The 12,720-nt window shown below is 34.9% G+C and overlaps 1 protein-coding gene and 2 long non-coding RNA genes across 7 annotated transcripts; 1 reads left to right on the top strand and 2 right to left on the bottom strand.

Moving 5' to 3' along the window:
* Positions 1-6: 6 nt before the first annotated feature.
* On the bottom strand, positions 7-1,965 carry LOC112462267 (GDP-D-glucose phosphorylase 1). The gene is made up of 5 exons (XM_025027956.1): positions 1,818-1,965; positions 1,454-1,695; positions 1,110-1,390; positions 647-749; positions 7-572 (listed from the first exon to the last, which is right to left on the bottom strand). Exons 2-5 carry the CDS (start codon positions 1,658-1,660, stop codon positions 240-242), a joined length of 924 nt encoding a protein of 307 aa, XP_024883724.1. The 5' UTR covers positions 1,661-1,695; positions 1,818-1,965; the 3' UTR covers positions 7-239.
* A 1,259-nt stretch (positions 1,966-3,224) lies between these two features.
* Positions 3,225-4,943, top strand: LOC112462270. The gene is made up of 5 exons (XR_003041651.1): positions 3,225-3,576; positions 3,655-3,735; positions 3,867-4,103; positions 4,175-4,300; positions 4,387-4,943. It is a non-coding gene; the product is annotated as an uncharacterized LOC112462270 (long non-coding RNA).
* Positions 4,944-9,343: 4,400 nt separating this feature from the next.
* On the bottom strand, positions 9,344-12,657 carry LOC112462269. 5 transcript variants are annotated; one of them, XR_003041646.1, is made up of 5 exons: positions 11,363-12,523; positions 11,058-11,262; positions 10,606-10,977; positions 9,480-10,521; positions 9,344-9,358 (listed from the first exon to the last, which is right to left on the bottom strand). It is a non-coding gene; the product is annotated as an uncharacterized LOC112462269 (long non-coding RNA). The 5 variants fall into 5 exon arrangements; XR_003041649.1 differs by lacking the exon at positions 9,344-9,358 and adding an exon at positions 12,643-12,657 and having other exon boundaries at positions 10,012-10,521; positions 11,363-12,391; XR_003041648.1 differs by lacking the exon at positions 9,344-9,358 and adding an exon at positions 12,530-12,559 and having other exon boundaries at positions 10,012-10,521; positions 11,363-12,391.
* Between the last annotated feature and the right edge of the window lie 63 nt (positions 12,658-12,720).

The following is a 12,720-nucleotide window of genomic DNA, read 5'->3' on the forward strand; positions in this document are numbered from 1 at the left end:
ACTTACGTCTGTCTGCTTAAGTTTTTTATGTGCCCGGGCCCTAAGTATTTTTTTTTATTTAAAATGTATGACAATAAATGGGAACCACATAGAACACCTCTTATAGTATAAGATAAAGATTGGTCCATATCTTAACAGGTATTTGATTTAGGACCCATGTTTACTGGACATTTTCTTCTTATTTTGATGAGTATTACTTGCTCTCAAAATATGGAACACTTTTTTTAAACACCCTGTATTCAAATACAGATTTTATTCTTACCTCTAATTGATAAATGTCCAAAGAGTTCGCAAACTCCAGGTATAAATGCAGTTGTATCTTTGACACCAATTAATGGCTTTCTAGCCCAAATATAAATACGTATATCGTTATATAATTCATCATTAGATTTAGATTTTGCTCGTGTAATATATACATTATGTGCCATTCGACATAATTGTAAATAGTTCACTACAAGAAATGTGCGAGATACAAAATCTTCAATATTTTTAAAATCAGACAATTTAAGACAGAATCCTTTTGCTGGATAATCTACTAACAAGTGTATACCAGAAATATAACTGCAAACATTCTAAAACAAAATTAATATTGATAACATCTTGCAAATATTTACAACAAGTTGTTATCGAAAATAATATTACCTACAATATATTCAAGAAGCATCTCGTATTTTAAATAGTATAAATGCCAATGTAAATGATTAACAGAGGCATGCGCACATAAACCATTGAAAGCAGCCCTTAAAGACCTAAAGTAAAAATAAAAAATTAATCCAAATTTAACCGACACAACTGGCCAAAATTACCCCTTTATTGAAAAATCACAACGTTTTAACCCTTATCGGGTCCTTTCCAAGTGAAATATTATTACAAAGCTGCAATATATATGAAAAAAACATCATACGTCGCTAGACGTTGATTCCTACTAGTTACATCGTGCGTACATACAATGTTTTTGTATGTTAAATAATAAAATGTAAAAGTGTAGAAATACGTCTAGCGACGTATGATGTTTTTTGTGTACCTATATGTTGCGGCTTTGGCGGAAATTTTATATATGTATATAATTTCATGTCACATTTAAATATTTCTAATATAACAATAATTACCATAAATTGCTTAATAGACATAATTCTATTACTTTGCGAAGACTATACTCTGTCATAATTTGTGGCAAACATTTTAAACGTTCTGTAAGAAGTAAACAATGACTTTGTTCCAAAGGACTGGCATTAATTGCAACTATGTCATTTGTGTCGCCATTTCCTATGTCAAATAATATTTCTTGCTGTGTTAGCTTAGTGAAATTAAAACCTATAGGGCTAAAAGATTGTAACGTAGATGTGATTGATTCCGGAGCACGTCTACACTGAGCTCTATCTGGATTTAACTGAAATTGTCATTACATTATGCATTAGACAAAAATATTATTTTTAGATATTAATGAGTATACCTGTATTAGAAATCTGTATTTTCCCTTCAATGTTTTACTCTCTCGTATATTTAAAATATAGCGAAATGCTTTAATTTCTTCAGCTTGTTTCCACATATGCTTCAAAACATTATCAAATGAAGACTCATTTTCCTCGCATGAATTAATGATAAAATTAAAATCCTTTGTATCATAAACAAATGTAGTAATTTGTTTACATGAAAACATATTGCGTATGATTTATACCAAATGCATTGAGTAAACTATAAAAATAAACACAATAATATATTGATAAATTAACATTAATTAACATTAATGTTAATACTTTAGACTATAGATAATTATAAAAGAAAGTGGCTTCCTCATCGATTTGGCTGAAACTTACCAGTCTTGTGTATTTTTGTACGTACAATACGAATACAAAAGTTAAAGTTGTCACTCTCACGCAGGACAAAAGTTATAAAGTACTAAAAATAACAGTTGTGGGGTTAGGAAATCTGTTATATCGGCAGCATATAGATACGTACATATATACATACATACATACATACCACTGAACACGGTGTATGTAACAAGGGCCACGTTCCGTAACGCGCATATGCGCGCATTTTCTATGGGCCAAAGCACATAACATGGCGTAGCGATATACGACGGTCGTAGTCCTCGACCTGACAAATCAAGATACGCCAAAGCTTGTGCGTTACTTACGTCCACGACTACGACTGTCATATGTGCTTTGGCCCTATAGTAAACGTTACGTATACTATAGATAAATGCACGCATATGCACGTTACGGAACGCAAAGAAGGTGTGCTACGGCGCAGGAATTTCTACTGACCAATAAGAGAGCGTGACAAGATTCCGCCATTTTAATTCAAATGGATATTAAAACGAAGATTCGGGCAAGAAAGAGTTTTAATAAAAGATCTTTTGTGTGTAACTATAATTTAAATTTATACGGTAAATATATATTTTTTAAAAAATAATGAATACAAACACAAACATAAATAAACAAATATAACAAATACATAAACACGTATAAGAAACAATAAACACATAATAAACCGCGTATAGAAGATATATAGGAAGAATTAAATTACTCTTTATTTGAGAATTATGTCATTTTTCTTTTATGTCTTATTATATTCTATTATTTTCTACCGAAATTTTTTTATTAATTATTTGATGTCTTAATTATATATATGTATAATGTATTTTTACACTTTTTTAATGAACACGACGGCATTATAAAAAGTATATATATTTAAAAAAATGTTTTTTATATTGCATTGGCTGCGTTCAGCAGAACGTTTATTTTGCAACTGTTGGAAGTTTTTTGAGCTCAGGGGGTCGATTTATCTTGGGACGATCGAGGTAAAAAATTACAAAAGTGAGGAAATTCACTAGAGACTCTACCAATTTCATTTGTCGAAATCTAGTAAATCTGTTCACTTTTGTAATTTTCACCTTGTCTCAAAATACAGAATCGACCTCCATTAGATTATTTCTCTACATCTAGGGGTCGATTCTGTATTTCAAATGAGTTATTCACTCACTTTTCGCACTTTCATCTCACATGAGTTTGTTCGCACGATTCTGTAACGTTGGTCTGTAACGAGGTGAAAATACGAAATCACTAGAACCACAATGGTGAAAAGTATTTTGTGTGAACTTGTGAGGGTGAAGTCCCATGGAGCCAGCGTACGGCGTACCGGCGTACGGCGTAAGGCCCCGGACACACACTTTTTCGTAACAGTAACAGTAGGATTTCGACCAATCGCGTTGCTCGATTCGAAAACGTACGGCCGTACGTTCCCGAATTGAGTAACACGATTGGTTGAAATCCTACTGTTACTGTTACGAAAAAGTGTGTGTGACCAGCTTAAAGAAGCTTGACCAATTACAGGCTTTACGCTCGTTTTCATTACTGAAGAACGCGGAGATCTCGGGAAGTTATAAAGGTGTCCGGACGTGTTTTGACCGATTTATATGGTTATTAATATTGTGATATTTGTTAGTTTTTTAAATAAATAAATATGAATGTGACTGAAAAGCAGAAGCAAATTCTAATAAATTTTATGTGTAACCATCCGGATTTCGGAAGAGGGAGGTTAAGGTACAATCGTGAAAATAAAAGGAAATTAGTAAGTGACTTTATAAACACTAAATAATAGAAATAATAAATTCAAAGTTAATAAGTATCAATGTATATATTTTTACAGGACTAGTTATGGGAAGAAATAACGACAAAATTAAATTGTACAGGTTCTGGTCCGCGAAAGTCATCGAAAGAATGAGCAAAAGTAAAAAAAATATGACTTTATATTTAGTGTTAAATAAGAATTTTTATTTAATGTTGCAAATTATGCAGTTTTGCATAATATTATCTTATTTTATACAATTCCATAGCATTGTCATAATTTTTTTATTATAGACGAGGCGTGACTGGAAGTCTAATTTGTTGAAAAGAGTGGCTACGTACAAAAGTTACGCAGCAAGTACTGGTGGGGGACCACCAAAAACTTTGGATCTGACTCCTTCAGAAGAGGATTTGTTAGCATTTTTGACGCCTGAGGCTAGTGGAATATCCAACATTCCCGAAGGAGAAGCTATTGATTTGCTTTTACAAGATTCTTCATGTGCGACTTCCCCAAGAGAGATTAATTTTGAGGTAGGTATTTAGGTATATTGCTTTACAACAGAATTTTAAAATTATTAATTTTGTTATCCTATAAATTTCAGAAACATTACCCCGAGAATGAAATGACTCGTCCTTCAAGAATGTCACCTAGCTCACTGGTTTCAGATAGCAAATATTCTAAATTATTTTCGAACGTAATAAATGATAGGGAGGATTTTTCAAATAATGTGAGTGATGATACGTAATGTTTCTTTTTATAACGATTTATTTTTTGCAAAGTAGTATGTACAAAAGAGATTTTGTTCTGTTTCAGATATCTTCCAGCGTATCTACATCTTCAAAAAATTTACAAAAAAAAAATGTACAAGATGTAGAAAATGTACAAGATACACAAAATGTATATTGCAACTACTCCATAAAAAACAAAAGACTTTTTGATCGATGGTAATAATTAAGGACGTTCTCTCGTTTTTATAGAGAAAATCGATTTTCTTAGGATTTTCTTGAAACTGTGAATATACGTTAATTTAGGTGTGCTTTATGCGTGGTATCCCAGCCAGAACGCCGACGTCTATAGACGTCGAATTGACATCTTATAGATGTCGATTCGACATCTATCGACATCTATAGACGTCGAAAAGACGCTAGCATTCCGGCTGGGATAAATTTCAGTACCTCTTCCGGGATAAAAAATCAAGATACTGAGCCTCAAAGTTTCAACTTTTACTAATGAAAAGGTTTTCCAGGCCAAACGATAAGAGATACGAGATTGGCCAAAAGGACCAAAGTTGCTTCTGTCGTCGAGTTCTATAAGGAAAAAATGCCAAAACTAAAAAAAATTAAATTTTAAATTTTTTTTTTAACTTTGAGGCTCAGTATTTTCATTTTTTATTCCGGAAGAGGTACTGAAATTTATACCACGCATAAAGCACACGTAAATTAACGTATATTCACAGTTTCAAGAAAATCCTAAGAAAATCAATTTTCTCTAGTATAAGGACGAGAGAACATCCTTAAGCAAGAAAGACTATTTATATTCGAGTCACGTTTGGCTAATGTCGTGACAATTCGACCATTGGTTTTGATCAGATTAATCGTCACGACTTTTTCGACCATGGGATTTGGTCTTTTTAATTGACAATTTAAATAAATACGTGACATAAACTATACATAAACTATAGATTTTTACCCGTCTACACCACTCACTCGGATGAGCCGAGAGTCGGCTCATCCTTCAGTCTAGAACGGGCATAAAAGAATAATCCAATCTGAGCTTAGAAAACTTCCAACAGTTGCAAAATAAACATTCTGTTGAATGTGGCCATTCACAAAGCTCACGAAGTTGATTCAAAACTGCAATGTATCGTGACACTATTTTTTTTCTTCGAGCTCAAGGAGAATAATCGACTGTGATTGGTCTATTTTCTTACGGCCTTACGATTACGACTAAAGCAGGGCACACACACTTTTCGTAGAACGTAATAACAGTAAGGTTTCGACCAATCGCGTTGCTCAATTCTTACTTCTACGGTTACAGACGTCTGAATCGAGCAACGCGATTGGTCGAAACATTGCTGTTACGTTCTACGAAAAGTGTGTGTGCCCTGCTTAAACATTGTTACGTGCAATGGCCGTTACACCATTGCCACTGAATATAAGTACGTACTGTGCATCGTCATTATTTCGAGCGGAACCAATCAGAGGATTTTTGTATGTGTGGTAGTGCATAGTCGGTGTGCAGACCGTGGCACATAGAAAAACGTAGTCAGTGAAACTTAAAGCGGGGAGCACACACTTCTGCACTAGAGTCCTATGTTAGTAGAGAAACGCAAACTTTACCCCCACTTTGCTGCTGTCGCCATCTTGTGATCGTACCCCCACCTTGCTGCCGTCACTATCTAGTCCATGGTGTTTCTACTTTTAGCCAGCGCAATCAGTGCTGTTTACTAAAGGAAGTATTTATTCTTAGTTGCAGTTCAATACCTGTATCGACATTACATCAATTTTTATGTAAGAAGTGAAATAATGAAATGCATCGAACGTGACATTTTCGAATATTGAGAGACTTGTTGCTCGTTTGAGGTTAGGCTCCTACCAAGTTTTACGCTTTTCAATAATTTTTTTTTGTGCAGGGAGAAAGAGCAAGTTGTTTCACTGTCATATCGGCGAACCTGCTGGTCCATTTCTGAATATGTGTGAGGTAAATTCAGTTTTTTTTTATCTCAAATAAATTACAAATATCCGTCGACCCTATTATAGTACTGTTACTTAACCTTGATCTTTCTGCAGAGCTCCAATTTAAATCTCATCTTTGCTCCATCGTCTAAGGCGGATGAAATACAGTATCTCAAATTCCAGACCAGAATAATGGAAGAAAAATTAAAAAATCGTCAAGAGGAGTATAACAGTGATTTTGCTACTTTTGAAAAAATGGTTTGTGAGATACACCTAATGAAGCAGGAGCTATACGTTGGCAAGCGCTTGCTAAAGGTTTTGAGCTATAAAGAAGTTTGTAAAGAGTCTTAGTTCGGTATTCATAGTCTTCAAGATCGTCTTAAGTAATGTCTTAAGACGCTAATACGGCTCTGTGATTGGTTCATGACATCTTAAGATTGAACTCAAGACGGTCTTAAATAACTATGAATACCGGCCTTAGTGTTTTGGGCTCGTTCTGTCTATAACATAATTATAAACGGACTAATTGTATATTTATAATTTATAATGTAATAATACAGTGCCTCGCATTAATATTCGGACATCATAATACTTGAAAAAAATTAATCCGTATATTTATGTAAGAAATGTTGTTCTTTTAGTAAGTTGAAGCACAAAATAATACCCTACAAAATATTGAACTATTAAAGTTATAATTTAATTCATATGTAGATGTAATTTATACAAAAATATATTTTTTGTTAAATGTCCGAATATTAATGCAAATCACTATATACATATATAAAATTGTATAATTGTTCTAATTACTTCGCAAACTGTGCTATTTGTATAAGGTTGCCAATTTGGACGGTTCATTAATAAAATCCATTTTGCACGCCTTTTTGGTTCTTTTGAAAATTTAAACAATATAAGGCCTTGCTTTTTTTTTACATTACAGCCACTAACTGAACAGTGCCTTCTGAAATAGATATAATAAACGAATTATAATAAGAATTCGACACGGATGAAAAGATTATGCTGCATATATGGTGCAGGGCACAAATAAGCAACCCACAATGTCAGTAAAGTCCTCTGCAGTTATTTAACAACACAGAAAAGATATTTCTACTTACCTTGATCACAAGAAATAATATATATGCATTTATAAACTTTAGTCAACACTGTCAGTTGTATAATGCGGGCATTCCCACTCTGCCGCCGCCGCCATCTTGTGATCATACGCCCTGCTGTCTATTGGTCTATAAACGACCAATCAGAAGGAGGAACAAGTTTGCGTCTCTTTACTAATTGGACTCTATTCTGCACAACACATAAAAGCGTAAGCATAAGAAAATTGATTGGTCCATACACATGTGCATAAGGAAATAGACCAATCAATTTTCTTATGCTTACGCATTATGCGTTGTGCAGAAGTGTGTGCTCCCCGCTTAAGCAGTAAGGAAATCAATGCCTGGATTCGCTACACACCACTTAGGGCCGTGCCTTAAGGTGGAAGCACATAAAATTGCAGGAGCCATGAGCAGAATGCAGAACTCATATGCGCATGCGCTATGGTATCTGCATTCTGCCCATGGCTTCTGAATTTTCAATCTACATAAAAATACATAAGCATAGTTTATATAGATTGAAAATTCAGAAGCACGGTCTTATTGGGTTGGCAAATAAGTTTGTTCGGTTTTTTGACTGGTTTTGAATGGAAAAAACCGAACGAACTTATTTGCCAACCCAATACATAGACCGTGTTCAGAAGCCACAGCCATGGGCAGAATACAGGCAGATACCATAGCGCATGCGCATATGGCTTCTGCGTTTTGCTCATGGCTCCTGCAATTTTATGTGCTTCCCATAGAGATATAAGAATAGAGTGCGCAAGCGAGCTGAAAAGGCGATAGAGGAATAGAAAGAGAACGCTGCATATGGGCCCCTGCTGTCTTTGTCTATGCGCGCATGTGCAGTGATGTGCAGGTCATGAAAGATTGTACCTCGGTATTCTCGATGTTTTATCTCGTGATTTCAAAGAATACGAATGCAAAATAATAAGCTCACGATTTTCAGTGGACAATAACAAAACTGTATACTTTTATAAATATTTAATAATGTGCATTTGATATTATATTGTTTGTAGTAAAATTTTTATTTTTTTATTTTTTTATATTTTATTTCTTTGTGTTAAATAATAAGACTGATTTAAAAGATTTAATTTTTGTGTTAAAAGAATTTATTTTTTGTGTTTAAAAAATTTAATTTTTGTGTTAAATAATAAAAGACTGAATAGGATTCTATTCTATTCTATGATTAACATTGTATGAACAACATGTAATAAATTTTGTTTTATTATTATATATATTGAGTATATTTATATACAATTCCATATTCAATTCCATATTCAAAAAAAAGTAATATTTTATGGTAATACTACAATATGTACTTTGCTGTAATAATTTGGTAATTTTGGGAATTATTATTTAAGGATATATTTTCAAAGGGGTTCAAGGGGTTAGAACATAAATGCGTTATTATAAGTTATATCTCTACATGCGTTATAGACACTGAGCAGCGCAAAGACGCATGCGTGCATAGACAAAGACAGCAGGGGCCCATATGCAGCGTTCTCTTTCTATTCCTATATCGCAGTCTCTTACGTGCGAGCATATGACTCGCGCACTCTATTCTTATATCTCTATGGTGCTTCCACCTTTAAGGGCCCGGACACACACTTCTGCACAACGCATAATGCGTAAGCATAAGAAAATATTCGTATGTATTTGACCGGAAATGAATGTCCGGGAAAGAATCTACCATATGAAATCGTTTGTATTTCGTATGAAGACTTTTGAAGTGCAATTGAAAAGGTTTGTGAGTCATTCGTTTAATTGTAATTAATTAATTATTTTTACACCATGCATTTAGCCGAAATAGATAAATTAATAAAAGTTTTTATACGGAATCGTTTGTATTTTGTATGAAGAGTTACGAAGTGTGATTAAAAAGGTTTGTGAGTCACCCAGATAATTTTAATTAAATATTTATAAACTCGGTAATTAGCCGAAATACAGATTTTTAGTTATTCATGTTAAAAGAAGAAGGCGCTAGAGTTCCCGAAGGTCCGTCTGCAATCAGAATTAATATGAACGTTTTAAAAATTATTTTATACCGAAATAAATAAATATACAGGCTAATGAGCCTGTAGCTATAAGCGATAGTTGCTAATTAAGTTTGTAAAGATTGTACCAGCTGTGCAGGGTGAAGAGCAGGTTATCTCAAACGCCCTGCCACAACCCAATTAAAAGAGACTCAAATGTCATTACCGCTGAGAAGTACTTTTTGCCATTTAAGTTAGCATGTCAGAGCAACCGGATTGTCCATTGCGTTCCACCTTGAATTTTTTTTTACAGTCGTTTATTAGGATTGCCCTACTTTTAAATTGAGCGCTTTTAAATGTATTATTATTAAACTACCGATATCGATATATTATTAGTAATTTAATATTAAAACTTGACAGAGTGACGTAAACTAATTCGCTCATAGTATTATAACAAAGTATTATGCATTCAAATTCTCGAAAGCTAATAGCTTCTTTACTATGCTCTCTCTTTATGTTGATCGATTCAGATAAAAATCTCCGAAGTCTTTCTTTCTCTCGCGATATTCCTAGAGTAAAACTGTACAAAAGCTCTACGAAATTGGCGATATTTTTCACGGATCTGGTTTGAGTCTCGGCTCTTGAGGAAGGTGCGCATGTAGAAAGAGTACGCCAACACAGTTTATCCTGCTAAATGGTTATCAATTCTCTATAAGTTCTGTATTGTACATAAATTATAGAATATCTAAACGTTTCTTTTTTTTTCGATGTCCTGTGACATATTGTACAATAGAGTTACAAATAAAGATAAAGCCACACTTTACGTATAATCTAATTCAGTCTTTGCTAATGTTACATAATAACGTGCGAAAGAACTAACAGACTATTTAAGAGGCTATTTAAGAATTTTAATTGATACTGGAAGCATAAAACTGTTCAGCTAGCTTTACACAAGATATTGGTCTTCTTCTTTATGAAATCGTCAAATTATGATTATGATACATTTCTACATTATCACCAGCATCGAATCTAATCTTATTTATCGTGATACTCTTGAGAAACTGTTAATCCATTGTCTTAACTCGATCGCGGCGCAGAACTGCGTCCACCAATATTGTTCTTCTCCCTCCAATCGATTCCCGTAAAAGCTGTCTACATATTGAACAGTCGATACAACGACGGCGAATTAGTCTGAAATTAAGCACACGTTAACAATCACTCTTCTTGCTAAAATCACAATTCTCTTTTCAATCGCATACCTTGATTATGACATACCTGTAGACACGGGAGTCAGATCGTCGGCAGCAGGTATGCCTCTTTCCGACGCCATGGAAAAGAGATTCATGATGGTAGTCGCGCAACAAAATACACACTGCAACTTATCCCTAGGAGTCTTATACACCGATATCACAGCCAATTCAGCCTGCGCCCATGACTAGGGGCATTCGTAATGATAAACTTTTGAAATGCGTAGGTCCCTGTGATTTGAAGTTACGACCTTTGCCAACTTATTGATATGACCGTGAAAAAGCTGGTCCCTATATACATCTCCATCTTCATTTAGATAGAGCGTATTGTGGTATACCCGTGCCATGACGGTTCTTTCCACTACGACTCTCGCCAAATCTAACTGGTTGGCGCTTGCCGCTGAAAGTAAGAAGTAAGTTCAGACGTCTCTGAGCACTCCGCTAAGATCAATTGCGAGATAAATAATTATATTCATGTACATTGCCAAATCGGATCGTTGTCCATTTCTACGTGGACCTTCTCTATAAAATTATCCATGAGAACCTGTTTCTCGTCAGCTAGCGTAAGCTTTTTAAACTCTTCGCAGGAGGAAAGCTTTCTTTTTTTTCCAAAAATACCCTCACACAAACGGATACAAGATGATTATTGATAGCATCCCGATCGCACTTAACTCGCACGCATAATCTGAAAAATATTATTATTAAACGGTTAACATCTTACATTTAAACATCTTACATTTACTTATACATTACATACAAAAATGATATTTATATATAAACAGTACCTATCTAAGTGAGCTAATGTCAACAGCAATCCCTGACGACATCTGATTAAATATGCGATATATGGAGATCGCTTTTGATAATCCTCTCGAAGTGATTTGAAGAGCTTTCTACATCCATCGTCATTAAATAGACGCACGCAACGTAAAGTTTCATGAAGATGAGCTAGTTAGACTTAGCTAACTAAGAGCCTCCGCACAAGACTCTCGTATATAGCGTAGCGTAACTTAACGTGGATCAACGCACAAGAAACGTATCGGTTAGAGCCTCCGCACAAAACTTTCGTATAGTAACGTAACGTAGATCAATGCACAAGAAACGTATTGACGTATAACGCCGTAACCGATACGTTTCTTGTGCGTTGACCCACGTTTCGTTACACTACGTTACCATACGAAAGTCTTATGCGGAGGCTCTAAGACTTAGCTCAGCTTCAGTTTTGCCGTTTGCTATGACAGAACCCTCCTGCTGATGTTCCCCATCAAGCCTCACGTTATCTTCCTCCGCCTGAGTCTCCATTCGCGCGAAGATCACGTTGATCATCTGCGTGAGAGTCGCACAGGCTGTTGCTTGATTCACCAGGTTGCGCGACGACAAGTAAACGTTGTAAACAGTACGAATTGTTAACAGTACCGTATCCTCGTATACCTCCACATGCTGGCTTGTCATTACAGTCAGCAGAGCTTTAATAATCTGCAGCTGCACACTCTCATCGGTCGGTGGACCGGTGAAGCAACCGCAAATTGTCTCGACAATGCGCACAATCAGCAGCTTGTTAGGCTCCGTTGAATCAGGCACATTGCCAGTGAGATGGCTATATGCGATTAACTTCTGCAGGCAGTCCAGTGCTGTGTCACCACAATCCGTAGTGACTAGCTCTGACATGCTGACTCAAATGGCAAGAAGTACTTCTCAGCGGTAATGACATTTGAGTCGCTCGTAATTGGACTGTGGCCCAATTAAGGGCGTTTGAGATAACCTCTTCACCCTGCACAGCTGGTGTACATCTTTGATCTCGTTACGGAGGTCCTCTGCAAGATGAAAATATGAGTGACAAACTTAATTAGCAACTATCGCTTATAGCTACAGACTTATTAGCCTGTATATTTATTTATTTCAGTATAAAATAATTTTTAAAACGTTCATATTAATTCTGATTGCAGACGGACCTTCGGGAACACTAGCGCCTTCTTCTTTTAACATAAATAACTAAAAATCTATATTTCGGCTAATTACCGAGTTTATAAATATTTAATTAAAATTATCTGGGTGACTCACAAACTTTTTTAATCACACTTCATAACTCTTCATATAAAATACAAACGATTCCGTATAAAAACTTTTATTAATTTATCTATTT

Source organism: Temnothorax curvispinosus, unplaced genomic scaffold (genome assembly GCF_003070985.1).
Source record: "Temnothorax curvispinosus isolate PA1 unplaced genomic scaffold, ASM307098v1 QBEX01012147.1, whole genome shotgun sequence".
Classification (NCBI taxonomy): Eukaryota; Metazoa; Arthropoda; class Insecta; order Hymenoptera; family Formicidae; genus Temnothorax; species Temnothorax curvispinosus.